The sequence below is a fragment of the Dysidea avara genome, chromosome 1 (assembly GCF_963678975.1).
Source record: "Dysidea avara chromosome 1, odDysAvar1.4, whole genome shotgun sequence".
In the NCBI taxonomy this organism is placed as follows: domain Eukaryota; kingdom Metazoa; phylum Porifera; class Demospongiae; order Dictyoceratida; family Dysideidae; genus Dysidea; species Dysidea avara.
The window spans coordinates 51854551-51880185 of record NC_089272.1 but is presented as its reverse complement, the minus strand read 5'-3'; the positions used below and the strand labels follow the sequence as shown (position 1 = coordinate 51880185).

General features: G+C 39.5%; 1 protein-coding gene across 1 annotated transcript; it reads left to right on the top strand.

The window, feature by feature from the left end:
- The first annotated feature begins 6494 nt into the window (after positions 1-6494).
- LOC136268350 (uncharacterized) lies at positions 6495-25377 on the top strand. The gene is made up of 6 exons (XM_066063670.1): positions 6495-7534; positions 16586-16920; positions 18212-18502; positions 20260-20358; positions 20413-20479; positions 24614-25377. The coding sequence occupies exons 1-6, from the start codon at positions 6585-6587 to the stop codon at positions 25254-25256; spliced, it is 2385 nt and encodes a 794-aa protein (XP_065919742.1). The 5' UTR covers positions 6495-6584; the 3' UTR covers positions 25257-25377.
- The last annotated feature ends 258 nt before the right edge of the window (positions 25378-25635 follow it).

The following is a 25635-nucleotide window of genomic DNA, read 5'->3' as shown; positions in this document are numbered from 1 at the left end:
TCAATTCCCATAACTAAATTATGACTAAAACATGTACACTCATTACAATAAGAAACTTCAGCTATTAAGATGGCAAAATGAGTTTCTAAGTAAGTACTAATATGATATGTATATAACATTTGAATAGAAAAGCTTTCCAAAGAGTTGGCTAACAATATGCAGATGATGTGCTTCATATCAATTCCCTCCCACCTCTTTATGTTACTTTTAACAAACCAACATCAAGTGATTAACTTTTAATATGCCTGTGTGTATACTGTATCACTATTAAGTATACAACATACCATCCTAGTTTATTAACAATGTAACACTCAAAAAGCAAAAGTATCAGCATACTTGTACATAAGTTATAATTCCATATCTGCAGTCAGCAGTTCTTCTCGTAATTCTTCACAACTGGCAGCTTGCATCATAACGGATGATGCATTCTCTTTTGATTTGTGTAAAAATCTTTTTTGAACATTTTTTATTATTCTAGTAAACTTTGCCAGTGAAATCGAGACAGGTTTATACTTGTACAAATGGCTAGCGTACAAGTAATAAAGAACTGTACATCCAAATTCTGTAAGAGCAATGATGACTAAGGTGTTGAATAAAATGGCATAGGACAAGCTAGTCGACCTTTTGTCAAAATATAAGAACAGCATTATCTTACATCCTAAATTAAAGATAAAACTGATATATAACACGGCTGTTGCAGAACTCTTGAAAGGTTTAAAGACACACAAATACATTAAAACTGATCCACAAATAAAAGTATAAATTGCCATAGTTTTATGTGAATCTAGTGTTCCATTTCCAATCGCAAACAAAATAGGCCGGATCAAGAGTTCTATTCCAAAGTAGTAATAGCGGTTGTCTTTAAATGGTGCCTGATAAGCATCCAAATATGGCTTGAAATAGTCACCGACAAATTTGATTCTATAAGAGGTTTTAGTGAAAAACAGACAAAAGTTTAGAGGAAGAAGTATAATTAACAGCACTAGAAGAGATACTACAAATAAAGGTATATATTGCTTTCCAAATAAGGGAATGCTTGAATCCCATAGCCAAATCAATCTTGTCTTAATGTTGTCTCCATCTATCTCATGTAATGTTACATAAGAAAATAATGTTTTAGCTGTCACCAGTAATATTTTACTGTATGATAACAGGAAGATGGTGGCAATTACTGGGATTACTCTTTTTCTAGTAAGTCTTTCAACACAACTGGAATGTCTACTTGTTATTGCTAGAACACCAACAATACAGAGAAGATACAGTGGGAAAACAAACTGTAGCCATGTTTTGTCATATTCTGTCATTCCACGGTAGAAGCATGTCTCAATGCCAAGGTCTAAATTACATAGTGACAATAAAACAAAGAGAATATTATGGGATGGAAAGGCATAGTAACCACTCACAGCAGTTATATTTGCATAGAATATAAAGCCGTTAATTTTGCCATCTACTACTGTCAAGTTCAGTGTAAACAGAGAAAACACTAACAATATTCCAGCTATAAAGAAGATGGGCAGTAACCACAACATGTAGTTGGTGCACTTCTTGCACTTGAACGTACCCAATGCAGCATCAAGCCCAGGAGGACATTGTCCACACTTTTCACCTACCCTGTTACCCACGCATTGTGTATCAGATTTATCCAACCTCATGTTGATCAGTTTGTAAGTGCAGAATATCCTAACACATCGTTTTACATACAAAATACTCTTCCCATCTTGTGATGATCCTATCCAGCCTTTTCCTGAATGATTCAATGTCTGTGTTTCTATGTCGCATGTCAGAGTGGGAAATGCTGCCTTTAAATGCTTGTTACATTGACATGAACTATTGTGGTTCTCAAATCCAAGTGGGCATTTCTTAAATCCAATTTTAAAGTGGTATGTAGTACTGCCGGAACCAATAGCATTGATAAATGCAGAGCACGGCTCCAAAGAATCAGTAAAAACTCTAAAGAACAATGGAACACATTCCTTATAAACAACCTGAAACCAGTAGTTGGATGGCTGGATTGATTCTAACTGGCAAGTTTGAAAATGGCGTAAGAACCCACTTGACCAAAAATCTTTTCGTGGGTAAATGGCCGTGATCTGGTAAGTGGGCACCTCTACCAAATTGATGGGAACTGTCTGTCCAGGATATATTGGCGTGGGTACAAAGTCATCTTTAAAACAATCAACTTTTCTAGTAGCTTTATCACAATAACAAAATGTAGGTTCTCTTCTTGCAATAATGTTTTTTGTTGTATCATAATGAATTACTCTTCTATATACATCACCCGGTGAAGCATTTTTGAATGCACAATCTTTTTTCCAGAAGCAACTGTTTAACAGTGTGCCAAACAGTACACTAGTATAATTGTGATTACTACTAAACACAACACTGAAATTGATGGTGTTGTTGTTTATTAAATCTTTATCTAAAGTATCTTTCACTGAAAGAAACTGAAACAAACATGGATATATACTGAACCTAGCGTTCAAAGTTATCAGAGATATTGCTTCATTTTTGCCCTCATCAGAATGCACTGCTCTATTGTATGAAATATTTAGTGTGGCACCTTCCTTGATGTAAATATATTTTTCTAGGCTTATGATTGTGTCAGCTGTGTTAAAGGAAAACTCGTTATTTCCTTCTAGCTCTAGGATTGATTTACCGCATGAGAATAAATCTCTTGATGGTTGCAATGAATTGTTATAAAATATATTATCTATTAAAGTAACTCTTTTAGCATTTCTAACTTGTATTTTGAATTCAATGTTTGATTTAAATATGCACCTTTCAATAGTCAAAAGCCCAGTTATGTCAAGTAATGGCAGTTCAAGGAGGTTTTCTGGAGCCCTGTTTTGTGACACAGTTGTAAAAGCTATTTTAAATACAAATTGAATGGATGTCACTAATTTGATTGTATATATTAATATCGCTGTATTGTAAAGAAGATTACACTTCTTTATAAGTAATTGACAATCTGTAAATTTTGAAGTAATGGTAATAAACATGACGGGAATAATATTATGTGTAAAATTGCTGTTGCTAATGGAAACTGAATTTGGCATGCTTGAATTACATGTAATCATAACAAGCCGCAGTGGAGTGTTTTGAGAAACAATCTTTGTCACAGTCATACTCACTATTTCAACATTAGCAGAAAACATTTCCTGACGGAAAAACAAGCCCAATATGGAGTGAAATAAACTGTAACCAAGCACTGATTCGGATGTGTTTGACCCAACAATGCTGGAATAGTCGCTCATACAGCATATGGTACAGCGTTTAATAAGTACAACATTATTTGAAATTATTTGGGTGCTATTTGTTGCATCTCTAAATATAAGGATAATTCCACCCATTAAATGCTGAGAGTATGATGAGTTGCTTGTGCTGCTATCACTTTTCTTGTGAAATATGGTAATGTTATCGAGTACTGATCAGTGGCGGATCCAGGATGGGGCATTTGGGGCAAATGCCCCCCCCCCCCCCCCCCCCCCTTCAAGAAATTGCATACAAGATCGAGATACTCTAATAGAGCAGTCAATTACTCTAATAAAGCAGTCATAATGTTCATGAGGCAGCTAGTGTAGCTTACCTATGAAGCTATAAATAGGATTTTATTTTACATAACAGACGTGATATAGTTGGTAAGGATAACTAGCTATTATTGTTGTGACCTTTTTTTTTTTTTTTTTTTTTTTTTGGTCTTCAACTGGTTTTCAGCAAGTTTTTTTTGGTCTTCAACTGTTTTTTGGAAAGGTGCCCCCCCTCTTTCCAAACTCTGGATCCGCCCCTGCTGATGATCCTAATATGTTTACACCAGCTATGCCAGGACCAATGCTGTTTTCAAATACAATGTCAGACAGTATTATTGATCGTACATTATATAAATGTAATGCTGAGGTTGTGTTCATCACAGATATTCCACAATTTATAAAGTGTATGCGTTTTATTCTCAGAAATATCGAGTCATTTATAAACACTCCTGCCTCATTTGTGCAGGTAAAAACTGCTGTAGATCTCCCAGTAATTGTAAAATTCTCAACATCAGTTATTGTTAACTGTTGATCTAATACATACTCGCCTGGTGAAAAGAATATATCTGTGTGAGATGTAAAATACCTTGAGATGTTGTGTTGAATGATTGACCAGTTGAGATACACTGTTATGTCAATAGTGTTGCACCTGTCACTACAAACATCTGGCTTCACAAAATATTTTGTAGTGACCTGAGAATGTGCCACTTGTTTTGCAATAACAGTGGCAAAAATAATCACTACCGCTATTACTTGGTTCATCATGACTGTTTTTATTACAAAGTCTTATATGTAACGTTCGCTTCTAGTACACTGTATTATACAGTGCATGGGTTGAAAGTGAAACCACTCAAACATAATAAAGATTAAGATTCATGATGATAATTATCAATATAAAACCAAGAGTTAATAATAGGATTAACTCTTGATAAAACTCTATTATGGTCTCATTCCCTTTAAGGCTTGATTTAATACCATTACTATACGTAGTTATTCAGACTGATTCCTGCTCTATTAAAGTAGTCTGGGATTGACAATTGTACTAAAGCTTTTGATCCCTTGTCCCCCATGCCGTTTGTAATGAAACTTTTACTGAGCACTCATTAAATAAATTTGGTTTGCAATTTTAATATATGAAATAGCTTTACCATCGCTCCATATACCTACTACAGTCCCCCACTTTCCAAACCTCCTGATATTTTTTTATAATGCATAGAAAGGATCAAGTAATCTCATAAATGTATGCACGTTCAACATTGTGTAGTCAAGGGTAGTGTGGCTGCTCTATTAAAACTCTGATTGCATTGTTAGAGTAAATTATGCAAGCCAATTCTCTTCACATTCAAAATCAGTGTCCTTATTTTTACCAAAGTGGCTGCCTTAATTACCACAATGATACATAACTGTGTCACTGACTACAACTAAATGATATTCATCACTCATGATCATACATGCAACTAATCATACATTTCTACAGTGAGAGGGATCAAGACTTTTTAATGGACGTTTGCATGTTCCCTGACATGACCACATTGGAGACCAAAAATAAATATCTGGGATGATCCAGTCTGAGGGATCAGATTTGTGATATTGGTCTAGGCATTGAATTTTCTTGACACAATATGAATATACAAGTGCATTCCATTACTTGATCCTACAAACTATGTTAAATTATTCATGTAGAGTAGGCTCAGCAGGGACAGCACAAATAAAAGTTTTATGTACTGTATACGTATTATAGAGTTCTATAATGTACGTAATGTCATATTTTTGGTTCAAGTCAATCTTGTCCACAGCTAGGCAATTAGTGGTTGTTGAGGAAACACATATGATGATTCAGCTTGCTTGATTGTTAGTGCCAATTAAAGTGGGAGAGATGAGTTTTAAAATATAAATGACTTGGTAACTATTCATTAAGGGAAGTAGAACTGATACTGTATTTATAGTCTGGTTTTGTAAGATCATCTGTCCTATAGCTAACAAGACAGCATGTACATGTAGCTATGTAGCTATCTACCACGCAGAATCTTGTTAGCAAATGCAGGGGCGGATACAGGGGGGGAGGGTCAAAGGGGGCTCTTGACCCTCCAAAAATTTTTAGTATACCAAGATCTAGATACTCTAATAGAGCAGTCACTCTAATAAAGCAGTCACAGTAGTAGAACAGTGTGTAGTGAGCTATTTAAGGATTTTTATGTACTTTACCAGCTATAAATGTGTGGTTGGTGAGGTGGGCAGCTATTGTCAGCTGGCTGTGCCCTTTTTTTTTCTTTTGGTCTCACCTTATCAAACCAGAGACAATGTAGTGCCTCAGTTCATTTTTGACCCCCCCTTTCCATAAGTCTGGATCCGCCCGAGGATCCGCCCCTGAAATGTTCACAGGTTTTACCCGAATTTATGCTGTTAGCTACTTCATAGTCTGGCAGCTCCCGTCCCTTTGCATTGAGACGAAGGGTGTGAAGTCTTGTGACTGATCATTCTAGCATTTTGAATAACTACCATTACGTACAGTATGTTACCATTTCGGTTTTTATCGTAATTTCACGTAATTTTGCTCTTATTCTCGCTCTTACTGCAGGTACTGTGTTCCTATGATGAGTAACAGCACAGCACCCCTAGGGTTAGAAAACGCCCCTAGGATTAGGAACAGCGCCCTTAGGATTAGGAACAGCGCCCTTAGGGTAGCTAATATAGGAAGAAGCGCGAGCAGGATTAGGACAACGTTTTAAAACATTAGGTTAGGGTATGGGTTAGGGTATGGGTTAGATATATAGTGATATTGTAGTGATTTACATTTGATATTTAAATATGGTAAAAATAAGAAGACCGGCTGGCAGCTACATGGTGGTAAAATGTCATGAAAATTGAAGCCATATGATCTAATTTAATTAACGGTTTATTGTTCTATCAGTAATTAATTAGTGTGATGCCAGCTAAAAGACTGCGAATCCCTCCAACCACATGGAAACCGCGAGAGGGTAAAGGTGACCAGTCCAGAGTTCACGACGCGTTCACTATTAAACAATAGCACGAGCAGAATACTGTGAATCACTGAACATGGCAAGTGTTGAAGGTCTAGCGGAAAACTCATGGCTTAAAACCGAGCTTGACAGTGTTTTTAAGCAGTTTTACGATGACCTCAATCCGTACATTCTGGAAGGCGTTCGAGAAAAACGCGCTGGCATTTCACAGAGCAAATTGCCGCAGTACGAGCCCCAAAACTTCGCCCAGAGTGACTCTTTCGCCACCATCACTGAGTTAGAATGGAAAGGAGAAGTATACATTGGTAAAAAACTGTCTTTTGAGCTGACACAACCGGAGGAAATGAAAGGAAAGCTCGCAAATTTCTACCAAGAAATTGAACTCCTGAGTGAGTTACACCACGACAATGTTGTAAAGTTTTTTGGTTTGTATCACAAGTCTACTGGAGATTTATCACTGCCAGTTTTGGTTATGGAGAAGATGGAACTCAATCTAGCACAATGTATTCAGAAGTATGAACCAGGATGTGTGCCGAGAAGTGTTGGTATTTTGTGTGATGTAGCCAAGGGATTACTCCATCTACATGAGCACAGTGGTCTTCTTGCTCACAGAGATTTGACATCCAGTAACATCTTGCTCACATCTGATTTTCATGCTAAAATTGCTGACTTCAGGTCAGCACGTCATCTAGACACACAGGGAATTTTCTCGGAGCAGGCAATTTGTCCTAGGACGCCTGAATTTATGCCACCTGAGGCATTGAAAGATCCCCCTCATTTCACTGTTGCTGTTGATGTGTTCTCGTTTGGGTGTGTCACCATTCACCTGTTCAGTGGTCAGTGGCCCTCTCCAACTGACGTAACCGAAGGGGAAAAGATTAGTGAATTTCGACGTCGTGAGAAGTGGATATCTATGATGGGCGACACTCACTGGTTAATACCAATCATCAAACTGTGTCTTGAAGATGACATGGATAAGAGACCAACTAGTAACGAGTTGTTGTATTTACTGCAAAGGCCAATACAGTAAGTTGTTACAAGTACAGTGTTGAAATGTGTTGTAACATTTAATAGCTAGTCTCCTTTTGCGTATTCAAATCACCCTATAGATACCACATAATTTTTGAGTTACTGTGTGTACTTTTTGCAAAGATTTCATGGTTTACTTTATCCCCAAAAATTGATGTTTATCAGAATTTGCTACTATACTACAATTAGGAAAGCTGCATGCAAAACGAACAGGCCCTCAAAATAAGAACTTTGTTGATCCGCAAAAATTATATATGTACCTCAAAATTTTGCATAGTTATAAGGTATGCTCAAACGTCTCATAGATTATGGGTGTGATGCAAAATTTTGCCATTGATGATATGTAACGTTAACTAATTCTGATCTTATAACTGCTGATATTCAACCCCGTGTTAATCGTCTTTAATTGCACATTTGCATCAAAAAAAGTTAACTGGCGTTTTTCAGTCTGGAGCATGCATCTAAATTCCACAATATGTGTGTATAGCTAACTAAAAGTGATCCACTCCACACATTACAACAGTTCTTGTTCTACTGCTTAGTATAGTGGTGGGATGCTACAAGGCAATATTATAACACAATTACAGGAACATGTAGCCGCTTTATTTAAAAAGAATCAACAGCTGCTAAGATCAACTGGTAATATGATTTTTTGTTGACATTCTGGTCTGTGCTGACTTCTAAGTTCTAACCACTTACATAATGGTGGTCTCTTAACTTGTTTAACATTGGCATGAAGCCAAGTCCTTAGAAAATGCTAAGCAGACAATCACCTGTATATTGTAGTGTAAATTGTGCAAGGGTAAGGTAATAAGTTGTGTGTGTTGTCTGCACAAAAAAATACCCTGTTTACAAAAGTAAAGACTAACACGAAGAGTGACAAGGTTTGACCATTATCTAAATTATATTTTTCTTAATACAGTATATAGTAACTATACCATTTTTTTTTGCAATAAAAATGCAACACCATCCATCACTAACCATGGCCTCAAATATGTTTAAATATTTTAATAAAAACTGAGTTCATGTTTGTGTTGACTTGTATGACTTCACTTTTAAAAGTAATAACAAGTGGTTAGAGTAAAAATATGTGTGGGTAGTAACCAGGAAGTGGTGTGTGCTAATGTGATAAAGCAATGTGGTAGTGTAATAAATTTATTTAGCATGAGTGGGCATGTGCAGCTGATGATAACCAGCTTCACAACACACCAGCCCTACTGTACATGTGCAGCTCAACACCGTAAATTATTGTGTGTCAAGGTGCTGAATATGGCTATTGGTAAACTGTGGAATTCTGTGCCCATTAATTTTATCACACAAGTCATATATATGTGAGTCTTTGGAGCTGGAACCAATAAAAACATGCTGGAATGAACAAAAGTCAATTCTTCATTAGTACGTAAACACAGATTACTGGCAGAGAAATGCAGTTACCATATTAAAAATAACCGTCAACAATAATAATCTGGAGACATCATAGCAAAACTTAGAGAAACTGACCAGTGGCAATTGGAATGGCAAAGCGATTTACTGCCTGCCATGCACTCTACACATTGCACTTAGCTAACCACCAGCAAATTTACTGCACTTTCGCGTCACGTGGTGCTCAGCACGATTGAAGTGTAGTTGGTAAACATTACATATAGCCCCATTAAAGGTCCTGCAAAGTTGGCACACGTACAGCAACAATTTAGTGATGAGTAGCATAGTAGAACAGAGCTAGCTACAGTGTTGTGCCATTCTTGCTATAATGGATTTCTCCGTGGAACTTAGTGATTTCGCCAGGATTTCGCCAGGATTTCGCCAAGGGAGCATTTACAGTTTCAGTTAATGAACACACCCCGACTAGAATAGCGTAACAGTCACCAGTTTTTTGTCTGGTTCGTCTGCTGCAAGGTTTTTTGCTTCGCTGTTGTCATCCACTTTTAACAGGACACTGTTTTACTGTAATGTAATATGCTAGAATAAAGATACTGCTAGATACAAATGCATTCATTCTGCCAATGCAAATGCTAAGACTCGATTATATGAATCACGTAATGAAATTGACAGATGCGAAATTCCACTCCGGAATCATGTAACTCCAGTAGCTAAGCTGCTGAATATAAGTTTTCACTTTTCAACTACTTGAGCACAAAAAAGCAACTTTGTGTGTTTTGAGATTATGTTTGGGCTAGGTTGTACGCAGCCACTGTAGTGAGGTTGACCGCCAGCAACTCTGGCCCGGAGGATGGGTCGTTACAGCGATTACACAGGATAGGATGATAACAGCAATATAAGAGCACGCACAATACTTCTCAATATCACAACTGACTCAAAGGTCAAGAAGACATACATGTACACTGTTTTCACTATATGTGTTGATACCTATACAAAGAATTACTTAGCTATGTTTGTCAGTGTGTGCACGTTCTGTTACTCCACTACACATGCCCCTTCTTTATAAGGACATGTCTCATGTCAGTCATCTCGGTATCGAAGTGGTCTTTGACGATTCTCTCTCTGTGGATACCGATGTCTCATATTATTAGATTGCTGAACTGAATTATCCGCCTGGTTGTTTAAAACAATAGGAGCATTGTTCTGTTCTGTCACGTCATCATCTTGGTCAACTAGTTGCAGTACAGTTCCCGGTGGTACAACAGTAGAATTTTCCAATGCTGTGTCCTCATTCATTTGGGCATTGTCTTGGGAATTGTTGCTGGTACTGGTTTGAGGCCTTGGTCTCATGTCTGGTGAGCAGGGTTTTAACCGCTCAAAGTGTACCACTTGTCGCTTCCTGTTTTGTGTGTGTTGTATCCTGTACACCTGATCTGAAAGTTTCTTAACCACTTTGTAAGGACCAGTCCACGGACAATGTAACTTTTTTGACTTCTTTTTGCCTACCATCGGTGTACAAAGCCATACCAAATCTCCTTTTTCATAAGCTCTCCCATGAACTCTGCTGTCATAATTTTCTTTCTGTCGGCAAGCAGCTCCCAGTGAATGCTTTCGCGCATTTTTGTAGCTGTGTTCTAGTGAAGATCGAAGGTTTTGTATGTACTCTGGAGGTGTTGTGGTTGCTGAGGCAGGGTCGCCATAGATGATGTCTAGTGGGATTTTTGCTTTTCGCCCAAACATTAAATAGAATGGGGAAAACCCAGTGGTGGCATGTTCTGATGTATTGTATGCAAAACACACTTTTGCTAGGTGAGTTTCCCAGTCATCTCCATATTCATCAATCATTGTGGCTAGCATCGCAATTATGGTCCTGTTAAGTCTCTCCACCTGGCCATCACCTTGTGGATGATAGGCTGTCGTATGGGTTTTCTTGATGTCTAGTAGTTTACTGATTTCCTTTACTAAAATGGACTCAAATTGTGCCCCCATATCAGTGTGAAATTGTTCTGGTACTCCAAAGCGGCAGAACATGTTGTCGATAAGTTTATTTGCAACGGTTTTAGCCTCCTGATTTGGGATTCCATAAGCCTCTGCCCATTTAGTAAAATAATCGGATACTACCAGGATATATTTATTACCTGTGCTACTTTTAGGTAGGGGGCCCACAATGTCTGCAGCAAGCATTTGGAGTGGGTATCCTCTCTCCACCTTTTGTAGTGGTGGTCTTTGCTTCTGGTTTGGCTTTTTCCTGGCTGCACAGTGAGGGCAATTTTGACACCACTCTTTGACACTTTGAGAATACCCTGGCCAGTAGAAACGCTCTTGAAGCTTCTTAAAAGTTCTATCTTCACCCAAGTGTCCTGCCATCCTTCCTCCATGTATTTCATCCAGTATTGAGCTCTGCTGCTCAGTAGGAACTACCAATTGCAGGTGTAACTGGCTGCCCTGTGTATTCTCATATTTCCTGTAGAGCACTCCATGCTGGATAGTAAGCTGCTCCCACTGTTGTGAGAGCGTTGTGACTTCTCTGGGGAAGCGCTTCAACTCATCAGGAAGCAATTTATCTCCTTTTTCTTTTGCTGTTAAAACAGGGCCAATGATTTCATCCTGTATCTGTAAATGTCTTAACTCAAGATCGGTGGTGGACAGTTCTCTCTCAGGTGTTAATAATGTTGTTGCAACTTGTATCTCAGGCTCACTAGTAGTGCACTCTGATTCTGGCCGTTGGCACTGACTACATGGATGGCGTGACATGGCGTCTGCATTAGTATGTCTCCTGCCTGGGCGGTGTACTATTTCAAAATTGTACTCTTGCAATTGTTCCACCCATCTAGCCAGCTGACCTTCAGGCTCTTTAAAGTTTTGCAACCATATTAGTGATCCATGATCAGTACGAAGTATAAACTGGTGCCCTAGCAAATAGGGTCGGAAGTGGTGAATGAAAGTCACAGCTGAGAGTAGCTCCTTCCTCGTCACGCAGTACTTCCGTTCACTCTTTGATAGAGAGCGGCTGGCATAAGCAATAACCACTTCCTGGTCTCCCTGTCTCTGTGATAGCACAGCCCCAATGCCTTCTTGGCTGGCATCTGTGTCCAATATGAATTCCTTTTTGTGGTCAGGATAGGAAAGGATAGGAGCAGTGGTCAGGCGATTCTTCAAAGCTGCAAAAGCTTCTGCACATTCTTTGGTCCACTTAAATGTTCGTCCTCGTTCAGTCAACTTATATAGTGGTTTGGCTAGTGAGGCAAAATTGCAGACAAAACGGCGGTAATAAGAAGCCAGCCCTAAAAACTGCTGCACTTCCTTTATGGTGGTAGGTGTTGGCCATCCTGAGACCTTCTTGGTTTTAGCTGGATCTGTGGCAATGCCTTGTCTGGACACCACATGCCCTAAATACAAAACCTCCTCTCGAAAAAGTACGCATTTTGCTGGCTTGAGGTGTAAATTAGCTTCTCGCAATCTCTGCAAGACTAATACCAGGTGCTGAAGGTGCTCCTCAAATGATTTTCCAAGCACAATGATGTCATCCAAATACACTAGGCACTTTGACCACTGAATACCTGCAAGGACTAAATCCATCAACCGTTGGAATGTTGCTGGTGCGTTGCAAAGGCCAAAGGGCATAACTTTAAATTCAAATAGTCCTTCATGTGTGGCAAAGGCCGTCTTCTCTCTGTCTCTTGGATCCATCTCAACTTGCCAGTATCCGCTTAAGAGGTCTAACGTGCTGAACCACTTTGAGCCATTCAGAGTATCCAGTGTTTCATCTATGCGAGGTAAAGGGTAGGCATCTCGCTGTGTTACTGCATTCAATTTGCGGTAGTCTATGCAAAACCTAACAGAACCATCTTTCTTTTGGACTAACACCACTGGTGAAGCCCATGGGCTCTTGGATGGTGTAATTACATCTTTGGATAGCATATCATTAAGCAATTTGCATACAGTCTCCCTATGGCAAAGTGGCGCCCTTCTTGGTGGCTGACGAATTGGTTGGGCTGTCCCTGTGGGGATTGTGTGTGGAAGCAGATCACTGTGGCCCAGGTCATCATCACCTGCTGTGAACACATCTGCAAATGCCAGTAGGGTACTGTACAGTGTTGTCTGTTGTGCACTGGTAAGTGTGTCTCCACTGTCAGTTACCATCTTCCACAAGAGCTCTTGTTTGTGGGGAGGGGCTTCAGGTATTTGAGTTAGGCTAGAGGTATGTAGGTTCTGTGACACACTAGCAATCTTAATAGAGTCATCTAATTGAGTAATCTGGCCTATTCTAGAATCTTTGTAGATGTTGACAACTTCTCCTGATAAGTTGGCTAATCGCAGTGGGACTGTGGTATTGTGGCCATCATAATGGGGTGTTACTACGGCTGTAGCAACCATGACAGTATCCTTAAGTGGCAAAGCTTCTAGTAACCAGTCGGCAGAGCTACTGATAATGTCTGTGGTGGCTACCTGCAATTGTAGCTCGCTAAACGGTGGGATGTTGATGGTCTCTTGGACTCTAACAGTAGACACAAGTGCATCATGTTGATCAGTGCCCTGTAACAGTGGTATGGCTTTCCCTGCTATGTGCAGCACCTTTTGCTCAGTGTTAATTACACACTTGACACTCTGTAAAAAATCTAACCCTAGTATGGCTTGAGTGCTTAATCCACTGGCCACTAAAATATCTGCCCTAAGCACCTCACCGGCTAGTGTGATGTCTATTGCTGCAGCACCATGGATTATGATAGGGCTACCTTCAACACCTGTCAACTGTGGACCAGTCCATGGTTCTAGAGTATTTGCATTTATGTCTATACCCTTAGATACCTGTTCCCATGCATCCCTGCTGAGCAGGCTTACTGATGCCCCTGTGTCTAGCATAAACTGCACTCTTACCCCTGAAACTACCCCAATCACATGGTATGCTTTGGCAGGATTTACTGCCAACAGATCAATAGCATTAATTTTACAATTATTTGACACATTGTTTACAACTTGCATATGTGAGTTACAGTCATTAGAATTAAGTTCACTTGTTGATGATTGGGTCTGTTGGTGGTGATCGCCCCCACGTGCCTGACCCTCGGCACTGGGGGCTTCTATTTTCCCTGCTTACGTTGACCATAGGTGGCAGCGCAACCCTTGGCAAAATGGCCCTCTTTGCCACACTTCCGGCAAATAATAGGCTCCTGGGGGCGGTTCATAGCTGTCTGATTCTGCTTGGGTGGAACTGGCCTACGTTCCATCAGTTGAGAAAGGGTGTGCTCCATCTGCTCCATTCGTATGGTGAGGGACTTTAACATCTCCACCATGTTATCTTGTCTCATCTGGATTGCTGCTATAGTAGCGGGGTTTTCTTCTGAGACATGACAGCCATTTGTAGTAGTTATAGCAGCTGCTACCGAGTTAGTAGGTCCGGACGTCAGGGATAAGTGTGTTTCTACCTCCAGTGTATACATCACGGCTTCGTCTAAATTCTTTGGATGTCGTTGACGGACGGTTAACGCAATCGTGGGCTTCTCTATCAATCCCAGGAAACGATCTAGAGATAACTGCTCTCTGGCCTTATCTTCTAAATCAGGGAACGCGCGGTCTGAGATAGCTCGAAGATCATCGGCTAGGTCTCCCCATGATTCCTTCTCCCGTCGTTTCCTAGCCTGAAATTCCGCTGCGTATAAGTCCCTCTTGCTACTAGGCTCAAAACGTTGACGTAATGCGCATGTGGCTTTCTCATATGTTGATTTCGCCTCTTGACTCAGGCGTTCCCATGCTGTCTGCGCCTTTCCTATCAGCCTTACTTGGAGCCATAAAAGACGAGCGGATTCATCCCATCCATTAATCTGAGCCACACTATCGAAGTGAGCAATCCACTGGTCCCACCTACTACTCGCCTCTCCGTTATATGGTTCTGGCGTTATCACAGGACGATTAATTGTAACACTACGAGTACCTTCATGGCTGTCTCCAGGTCCCTGAGGCTGTAGTGACATGTCTGCTGCGAACGGTAGACCACGTGATCACCACGCTTCTAATTGTCGCACGTGTCGGTGTGTCTAGACGATGTCAGGAGAACGAAAGAACACAACTCTGGTCGGCTAACCTTTCCTGGTACCGTTAATCCAAATCTATGCCACGGTACAACAGCGTTTTCACCTTTGGTTCAAGTTATAAACTGCCAGGACTACGCCAGTTGTAGTGAGGTTGACCGCCAGCAACTCTGGCCCGGAGGATGGGTCGTTACAGCGATTACACAGGATAGGATGATAACAGCAATATAAGAGCACGCACAATACTTCTCAATATCACAACTGACTCAAAGGTCAAGAAGACATACATGTACACTGTTTTCACTATATGTGTTGATACCTATACAAAGAATTACTTAGCTATGTTTGTCAGTGTGTGCACGTTCTGTTACTCCACTACAGCCACTACCACTGTTGTTGTTTTTGCAAATATTTCAAAGCTACATGGCTCATGGATATTTTTCAATAGTAAATCTAGCATGGAGTGTTGCATACTGAACTTCACATAAATCAAGACACATCAGTTGCCAAAATTAATGGAAGTGGATAATGTACATTACAGTTATTACCCACACAAAAACAGCCAAGCTGTGAAAAAAGGGTATAGCCTTGGATGAAAAAGTTGTGAAATCAAAGGATTAGCTCTACATTGCATCCATTTCTTGGCCACCACCTATCAATTTTACAACTTTTTCCACCTAGGCTTTGAAGGCCGCACCCTTCTTTCACAACTTGGGTACTCTGTTGGCCTCATGGTTTTACACTTGTTTTGTAACTCTTTAGCTGTAATACTCCTTTGTTTTTCAATCATCAAAATACACTACTACGATGGTAACCCATGTACCCATATGCAGTTTAGCTTGTAGCTGTAACATAAGTTCAATTTGTTTTTAACGTTCATAACACCGTGTATATTTATCAGATTCAAAGCAAACTTATACATGAATTCACCTTTATATGCTCTTTATCTGTGCCAAATTTCAAGGAACTGAGGTACGTATTTGTGTTTTATAACAATTCTAGCAAATTGTATGAAAGAAAAAATCTTGGCCTAAGAAGGGACAAAACTAAAGATCAAAACTTTGGCTGCCTTTATCTCACAAATGGCTGGAGCGAATTCAATTAAATTTGCTATTCTGTAACACAAAAGTAGCATGCTTTAGAGCAAGAGCCATGAAGTTATGCATGTACGAAAATTGCGTTTTCTTTCTTCCTGTCAAAATATGTATGGGTGGCACACTGGCATTCTTGGCCGCATGACACATGTAACTATTGATAGTTGTTATGAGCTACGTATAAGTAAGTCCAACTTCTCTCGTATAGGCAGCTACAAAAATACTTTGTTGTTGTTGAATCTTGTATGGCCTTGAAGGCACTCCCTACGCACTATCATTAAAAGAAGCTACAATTCTTTAAGGTAATAGCTGCCTATTGCCTCCATCCTTATCTTCAGAGAATTAACAAATTGTCGCTCTGTAAGTATAATGTACATCACTAATAATTATCTCTCCCATTACTGTATCTTGTAATACACTTTTATTACTTGTGAAGATTTAATGCTTGCCATCATTTAGTAGCCATATACTATGTAAATGTATATTACAAATGTATATGTACATATTTTGATTGTACTGTACTTACTTGTACTGATGCTGTATAGGTGGACCAAGTTAAAGGAAGAGTTTGCAGAGCACGAGTCAAATCTATGTAATACCCTCATAGATGTCCAGGACCTGTTGCCGTACTTTGTGGCGGAGGATATGATCACCGAGGATGAGGCATGCAATGTCAAATCACCTGGTACATTATCTGAGAAAGTACAAACACTACTGGTACATATCACTGGTCCTCTTAAGGTCGGAGACACAAAGCCATTCTATGCCATGTTGAAGATTATGGAACAACATGGTAGTCCGACCACACAGCAGTTTGGTAACCGACTGAGGGGATTGTTTCCAGCATTTTATGATCAGGGTGTAGCACCTGATGAGTTAGGTAAAGACTAAATGTTGACTGTACAGGTAGTTAGTGAAATTAACAGTATGGTAATAATATACAGTAGAGATCGTGGTTGTTAGGAATTATAACAGCTTGGCAGAATTGGTTCCAAACCCACCAATGTATCCAGAGAGACCACAAGCCTTCCAACAAGTTTCTACGAAAAAAAAATTTAATTAGTAACTGACTCCTTGATTGACTGACTCTTTCAGCCTAGCATAACTTGTCTATCGTTCACTGTTTGACATCCCAAGACATACTTTTTCACCAACTGCAGAATGCATGCATCATTTACTTGTCCTCCTTTTTGTCCCATTTCTTTCTCCATTATGTGTCATGGCTCCATTGCTTTTAATTTCTATAGTGTGCCTGGATCGATTGCAGAGATGCTTTTCTTACTGTTTTTCATTTGTCACACTCTATAACGGGTGGAACATAGCTGAAACTGAAGCAGAATGGCAGCTTCCTGTTTCAGTAGTTACTGGTCAGGGAGCATGTTTAATCGTGATTTCTGTAGTGTGACTGGATTGGTTGCAGAGATGATTCTCATATTTTTAACACTATAACAGGTAGCAAGGAAACAATCCAAACATGGGATGTCATCTACACCTGCAACTATACTAGTGGACATTTTACAGCTGCCTTTTGGACCTGACATTACTTTGGGGATTTCAGTTTGATTTGTTAAAACAATTCTTATTATGCAGTGACCTGATTTTCCTGTAGTACTAGTAATAACAGCTTTAGAAACTTCACTTCGTGAAAACAAAGTTACAGTACCGCTCAAATGTAACATTTGAGTGTTACTATTAGGGCTGAAACAAATACTAATACTCGGAGAGTACTAGTTAAGGATTTGGTACTCAGATAGTAAAATTGATACTCGAGTACTTGTTAAGATCATGTGACCCAGCTTACATGATGTATCTGTCATCAGGGAGTGACACATTGAAGGCTGTAGGGTTTTGATTAGCATATATTTTTTGACGGGGACACTAATATCAGTACTTTAATACAGTGTGTGTATCATTGTTGTAACAGTTACTTGAAAAAGCTGTAAACTGTTTAAGGTTGGTACAAAACATGTCAAATGTGTATGACTACAAATAGCTACTGTAGTATCTGTGAGTACTCAATCGTTAACTCAAGAGAGTACTTGAGTACTAAAAAACCATGATCGTTTCAGCCCTAGTTACTATATGTAAAAGTCCATTCTCAATCGCAATCCAAGTTTATTATTTTACAAGTTACAATGTGTGTTATGGAGTTATGTACCATATTTTTGTAGATGAATCATTTTGTTCTGCTGCATTAAGAAATATAAAAGATCATTACTTTCCGCTGCAATTTTGTTGCATTGCTCCTATTCTTGGAAAGCTACATTCTTTTGGAGTCATCACTGATCATCAAAAAGACGTCATTGACGCTAAAGAACTGGAGTCTGATCAGATCAAATATTTGCTTGATGAAGTGATTATTCCTAGCCTGAGTACTAATGAAAGTGTAAAATTTGAGTACTTCGTTAAAGTCATGAAAGAGAGTGACAATACAATTGACAACATTTGGGCTGATATATTAGGTGGGTCTCTTGTTACCTTGAAATTTGTTGTGTGTAGTATTTGTATGGGTTTATGTGTATTAGTTGTACGTACAATGATAATTGAATAAAAATAACACAGTTGTGAGTAGAATGCAGCAAGTTAACAATGATGTAGTTGATAAGGAGATTTCTAAATCCTAAAGAGCTTCTAGAATATTTGTGTTTTAGATACCTGATGCTTAAGAATACGTATTCGTGTTCCTATGTACTTGTGATGCTCACAGTATGACCATATATGGATGAAGTAATAAATTACTGTTTTTTTTTAAGGTAAACTTTATAACAATGGATCGTAAAAGGAACAACGCCAGATTTACAAAACTATTACTATAATAATTGCATGACTAACACAAGCCCCTAATACCACTTGCTGGTGAGTACAAAGCCCATCACACCTAAGTGCTACCCATTATACACAGCTACCCTATACATGGAGAACAATATGTGACACATTCCTGCAATCAACCTGCTCACTTTGACTGTTGAAAGTGTTACGTATGTGGAAATTATGGATTATTGCAGTTTTATTTTCGTAGGATAGACAACTCACCAAGTCATTGACCAATTGTTATAAGCAAACAAAAAGTGTGACCCAGTCTGGGAAAACTGGTCTTATTGCCCATGTCAGCAGATTGGATTTTTCACTCTGAACACAAAACTACATGAATAGACTACCTAATTTCACAATCAAAATCAGCTAGACTTGAGTGGTCTGGTTTTGTTGGCTGCTTTTCCCAAGCCCAGAGGCGATCCAGATCGTACATGTGGTGTGGGGCCTTAATGGAGTTCTGGTCAACCTAGGAATGGCTGTATGTGGCTGTACAGCTCCATGGTGTTAAAATAAATACCTCTGCTGTGAATTTCCTTTCATTTTAGCTAGTTTTGATACCTGAATGGCCCATAACTTGGCCTAATTCATCCATGCGCCTTCCTTTTAAATTTTTTGAACAGCCTCTTGCCCTCCTTCCGGGCCCCTGCCTCCCTCCCCTTTTGGAGCTCGCCTGACACAGTCAACCATAGTTTAAAAACTATCTAAAATGGCGAGAAACTTAGTTGTTGGCTACTTGTACATTGGATGCTCTGGAAGGTAAGGGATTGGTATAAAACGTGTGAAAATTTAGTACACATAGCTTCAACCATTGGCGAGCTACAACACATCAATTACTTAAAACTGGAATTTCTTGATACTTTCAAATAGGCGAAAAGACCGGTTTTCCCAGACTGAGTCACAAATAGGACACATAGAAGGACAAAGGTTAGGTCCATAATACTTGCACTGGATCCTCAACACTAAACAGTTGCACCAAAAGGTCAGTATGTCTATATACGTAACTGTGAAAATTTCAAGCCTGTAGCAGTAGAGTTATAAAAGCATATTATAGTCAATACTTATGTAAAGTAGTTAGTCAGCCAATAGAAAAATTCTGTTTTCGATGTAATTTATAGAAACTCACTGTGATAGTTTTGTTGTTTTGAAGATGTTGATTTTATTCAAACAATACTGCCAAAGTGCCATTAAGGTAATATGAGGCTGCTGTCTGGTTGAAATCCTATACTGTTATACTCTATGATACAGTACCTGGGTCTGTAGCTTCTTAAACTGTCATGATTTTGGATAATTAAGGATTTTTATGTATTTGTGGTGAATATGTGTAGTTAGACTGTGTATATAGTTAACACTTTTACTAATATTGTTGTCCATTTGGACAAGGTTTTATACATTATTGGTTTTTCAGGACGCTACCTCACACGGATTGATTCAATCCAGCTACTGTCGACCTTAGAAAGGTTCGCCACTGATGACCTTGATGAAGATGATGACGCTGATGAAAATGGTATGTGACTATTTAATAGTGTATCCATTCTGTTATGTTATTATGTAATGATAGCCCTACAAATGATTGTTGACCCAGACAAATCATCTAGCAGTGCTGATTCTTCTCCCCCACAGAAGAAGCAAGTGACATTATTATGTATATGTATGATCACCACAGTTTGTGTTATTTTGCTGTGCATACTTTCAGTTAGTCACAAGTTTCCATCTCAATTGATTGGGTACAATCAAGCACAAAATGTGCCTTTAGAGTGACCTGAAATGCTTCTGACAATTGTTATTATTACAAGTTTAAGAAAAAATTAGCAATTTTAAGTTTGATTAGGGATCATAGAAAAAAGCAGGGAAACAAAGGAGATCGCCTACACCTGCAGATATAGTAGTGAACTTTTAATCCCTAATTCAGTCTATACCCAAGACCAAGACTGAATTAGGGATTAATTGTTTACTAGTATATCTGCAGGTGTAGGCGACCTCCCTTGTTTCCCTACTTTTTTTTCTGTGTTCCCTAATCAAACTTAAAATTCCTAATTTTTCCTTAAACTTGTTTGTTTACTTTTTTGCAACATTATCATGACTGGTGAACCCACTCATACTGCATCAAAAGAAAGGATGGTCCCAGTCCCAGCTATCAAATATTGCTTTGAAAGTACAGTGGCCATTACTCTTCACTTTCAACTATGTTCAGCCCATTACACAGCACTATAAATGAAAAACAGTAGAAGAAGGGCCTCTGCAACAATCCAGTCACCACAAAAATATGACAATTCGCGTGCCCCAACTATCAATTACTGCAGCGGTCATTACGTTTCGCTTTCAGCTATGTTCAGCCCATTACACAGTGTTACAAACAAAGAACAGTGTTAGAATCGCCTCTGCAATCAATCCAGTCACCACAGAAAATACGAACGATTCCTGTTTATAAACGTACTACAGGAGCCATGCACCGTGCTATCATGATTCGACACCTTGGGCAGTCAGCAAAAAGACATGGGACACAAAGAAGGACAGCAATGTACGTACTACAGTATGCCAAAAGGCACATCTTGGGCCGAAGCAACGTTGAACAGTTAAAAAATCAAGCCCATAGCCTTAGCCGTTATCAAGTTAGGCTTGCCTGAAGGCAGGCAGGCAGGCAGGCAGGCAGGCAGGCAGGCAGGCAGGCAGGCAGGCAGGCAGGCAGGCAGGCAGGCAGGCAGGCAGGCAGGCAGGCAGGCAGGCAGGCAGGCAGGCAGGCAGGCAGGCAGGCAGGCAGGCAGGCAGGCAGGCAGGCAGGCAGGCAGGCAGGCAGGCAGGCAGGCAGGCAGGCAGGCAGGCAGGCAGGCAGGCAGGCAGGCAGGCAGGCAGGCAGGCAGGCAGGCAGGCAGGCAGGCAGGCAGGCAGGCAGGCAGGCAGGCAGGCAGGCAGGCAGGCAGGCAGGCAGGCAGGCAGGCAGGCAGGCAGGCAGGCAGGCAGGCAGGCAGGCAGGCAGGCAGGCAGGCAGGCAGGCAGGCAGGCAGGCAGGCAGGCAGGCAGGCAGGCAGGCAGGCAGGCAGGCAGGCAGGCAGGCAGGCAGGCAGGCAGGCAGGCAGGCAGGCAGGCAGGCAGGCAGGCAGGCAGGCAGGCAGGCAGGCAGGCAGGCAGGCAGGCAGGCAGGCAGGCAGGCAGGCAGGCAGGCAGGCAGGCAGGCAGGCAGGCAGTAGAAAGTTTCATTGAATCTTTTTTTTTTTAATTAATAATTTATTGGAAGTCTTTAGGGTCATACTGAGGGCACGCTCGGGCTTGGTTATACCTAACCAATACTGTCAAGGTGCCAGGATGCTGGCTTTTGGGTGATTTTAGGCCAGAAAAACCCAAATCTCCATGATCCCTAATATACAGTACCAGGTACTATCACACTGTGTGATTGTCTATTTCAAGCCAGCGTAGTTGAAAAATACTGTAAAATCAATCAAAAGTGGCATCCTAAAAAATAGCTTCAAAATATTAATACTCAATCAAGATATGCAGTAGTGTGTCGTGCCGCCAAGAAAATGAGTATATTGACAGGAAGAATGAAAACAGCATTTTCACACATTCATAGCTCTTTTCTCCAAAGCACACCATTAGTGCATTATAGCTGTCTGCCAGATAGGGTAGGCCACACAGCAAATTTGATTAAATTCAAACCAGCCATTTGCGATATATAAGTGTTCAAAGTTTAGATTTAATTCATTTCTTTGGTTTTTTCCTTAAGCCATAGGGGGCTATGGAGGCTTCGATCTATTTTCACACACTTTACAAAAATTGCTATAAAACACAAGCATGTAACTCAATTGCCTTGATCTGTGGCACAAATGAAAAGTGTATAACAGTGAATTCATGAACCAAGTTTGCTGTGAATCTGCTGAATATCCAAGGAGTTATGAGTGTTTATTGACGTAAAAAAGATCAAATTTCTATCAGGGCTACAGCGTAAACCGAGTACGGGATTAACTTGAAAGTCGGTGTGTACATAGGCTGATCATCATAGCAGTACTTTTTGATGGTTTAAAAGCATATAGAGTTACAGCTACAAAGTTATATAGTAAAAACCAAACACAAGTGTAAAATCTCAGGATCAAGATACTCTAATAGAGCAGTCATCGTGGGGTAAAAGAGGTGCACAAAAAATGTCAATAAAACTTACCACAGGGAATCCTGCATTCTTAACCACTCTATCTTTGCTGATCACCTCACATAATTTCTGCTTTATAAATGAAAATAGTTTACAGCTCAACATTTAGATGTACCAATAGAAGTACTAGAACGTTCTATTAAAAGTTCTCAAAAAATGTGCACTCTATTAGAGTATTACAATAATATTACCTAATATTGAACTTAAGCATCCAATACAATACTTTTATAAGTCTGTCTTCAATAATCATTATTGTGTCTGTATAGATGTAAGTAAAAACAAACCAAAAAGAAGTGAAATCCACACAAAAACAGCCAAGCTGTTAAAAAATGTTGTGGGCTTAAAACATCTGGGTGAAAAAAAGGTGTGAAATCAAAGGTGATGGCCAAGAAATGGCCGCAATGATATTGATGCTACTAAATTTTAATAATGCACACAGACATTATTAAAATTTAGAGCATTACAGTAGTACCTTGATTATCCGAACAGTAGCGCTGACTGTTCTATTAGAGTATTTTGTCAACAGGTGTATGTTCTATTAGAGTATTTGAACATTTAAATGTATGGGCCCAAACTGATTCACCTATCTGAACACTTTTATGATTGAACTGGCACACAGGTGTTCGGAAAGTGGAGGTCCCATCATTGCAGCCATTTCTTTGCCACCACCTTTGATTTCACAACTTTTTCACCCATTTCTTTCCCGTCACCTTTCAATTTTGCAACTTTTTTCTCCCAGGTTGTACCATTTTTCACAGCTTGGCTGTTTTTGTGTGGATAATATTGACAGCTTCACCATGGCATCATTAAAATTTAGTAGCCAGTGGGGTTCAGATAACATGGTTGAACCTCCATATCAATGCCAGAAAGGATAAAACAATACTAGGGTTTCAGCTTTGGAATTCTATGATTTGGAGCCTTGTTTTGAGAGATGAGTTTATTATATGTAACCGTCTCAGCAAACACCCATCTAGTTCGTACAACTTCCGAATTTCCTCAGCATTATCTGCATTGTTCAAAAATGATTCATCAAAGTTTTAGTCGATTATGGTGAGTAGTTTTGGAATTACAGCACTATACAGTAGGAAGAGCAAGGAAATCGATTTGTACAGTGACTGTGCTAAAAATAAACTACAGGCACTTGCATTCACCTTCTGTCTGGATTAGTCTGCAGAGTTGGGATTTGGCTTACAATGTTCACCATAGATTGGAAATTGACCTAGGTTTAGTTTTTGCCTAGCAGTTACTTGCGCATAAACATATGAAGGCGGTTTTACTAAAGAAACGGCAATGATTTATTTACGTATACCACGTCATAAACAAACACACGTGACATGCAAATCATTGGGGCTACAGAAATTAAACAAAGATTTACGAACTCCCCATGAGTAGGCGAATAAGATGGTGTATAAGTTTAATTGATTTGAGCATTCCTTCTCTGAGTAATGGCTCAATTAAAACTTGCGCTTATGTCTGGTTTTAGAATTCACATAATATAGTTGTGTTAACTACTCTATTGGAGTATTATAATGACACACTTGCTTCCTTGACCATGTGGCACTACCATATGTCTTATTTAAAGGGTGTCCCCATCTCATGTATTCGTTATATTCCTTCACAGGAGGAACATCATTGTGTTTGGTAAAAGAGGCCATGGAATCAGTACCCTTGTTCAAAATGTTATTACAAAAAGCTACTCACATCATATTGATTATGGAAGGAACGTTACCAGTACACAAGTTAATGGAGCCTTTCAAATTGATGATGATGAAATTCAATGCAATTTCACCCAAATTGAGTATACTGGCTGGAGAGATTGTCTATCTATTGTTCAACACATTGCATTAGCTATAAATTTGATGGGTCAACTGAACTTGTTTGTTTTTGTGGTGAAGCGTGGACGACTCAGCTTCATAGAGGAAAAGGTATTACTCCTAATCAGGCTTTTCAAAAGGCTTCGAAGAATATCAGTTCTGTTCATTACCGTTGATGAAACCAGTGACGATCAATCCTGCGATAAGATAGTGAGAAGCTATAAACATACTTCACCCTGGTCACGGTTGGATAGAATACATGTTGTGGCTCTACAATGTGTAAAGAATGAGTGTCATTGCATTCAAGAAGATGTTGACCGAGGCATTCATAGAGATGTGACTAAACTACGCCAGCTCATTAAAGAGTCCATGCTTGTTGTACCTGCAAGTGCTGTCCTGTCACATGCCCAAAGAGTTTTGAGGGAAACACATTTGTCAATTAGATATTGAACAGTACTTCTGCTTACAGTGCTGTATATAGCATTTTATTGATAGCTTGTAGGCTGTAGTTGTTTTCAGTAGCAGTATTCTAGATTTTTTTATGAAAAATGTGCAGTGCATATCTTAGAAATATCACTCATGGTACATAGGATTTTGAATAGCGATTTCTCTCAAATGGTAGATTGAACAAGTGGTCAGTCATGAATTTTTATTAAGATGAATGTGGTTGGGTTAGGCCATAATGTTATGAGTCATGATGAATTAATGTTTGAAAAAGTCTTTCAGGTTCTTACTGGCCTGGTCACACATATTTGATGTCATGTATTAAAATGTGCTTTTTACATTAGCTAAATGTACTGTATGCATCTGGCAAGGGTTTAGCTTAGCC

Coding starts and splice junctions, on each gene's coding strand:
- LOC136268350 (XM_066063670.1), top strand. CDS start 6,585: ATGGCAAGTGTTGAAGGTCTAGCGGAAAACTCATGGCTTAAAACCGAG. Junction 18,503..20,259: donor CATTTGGGCTGATATATTAG/GTGGGTCTCTTG, acceptor TTGGTTTTTCAG/GACGCTACCTCACACGGATT. Junction 20,359..20,412: donor TGATGACGCTGATGAAAATG/GTATGTGACTAT, acceptor ATGTAATGATAG/CCCTACAAATGATTGTTGAC.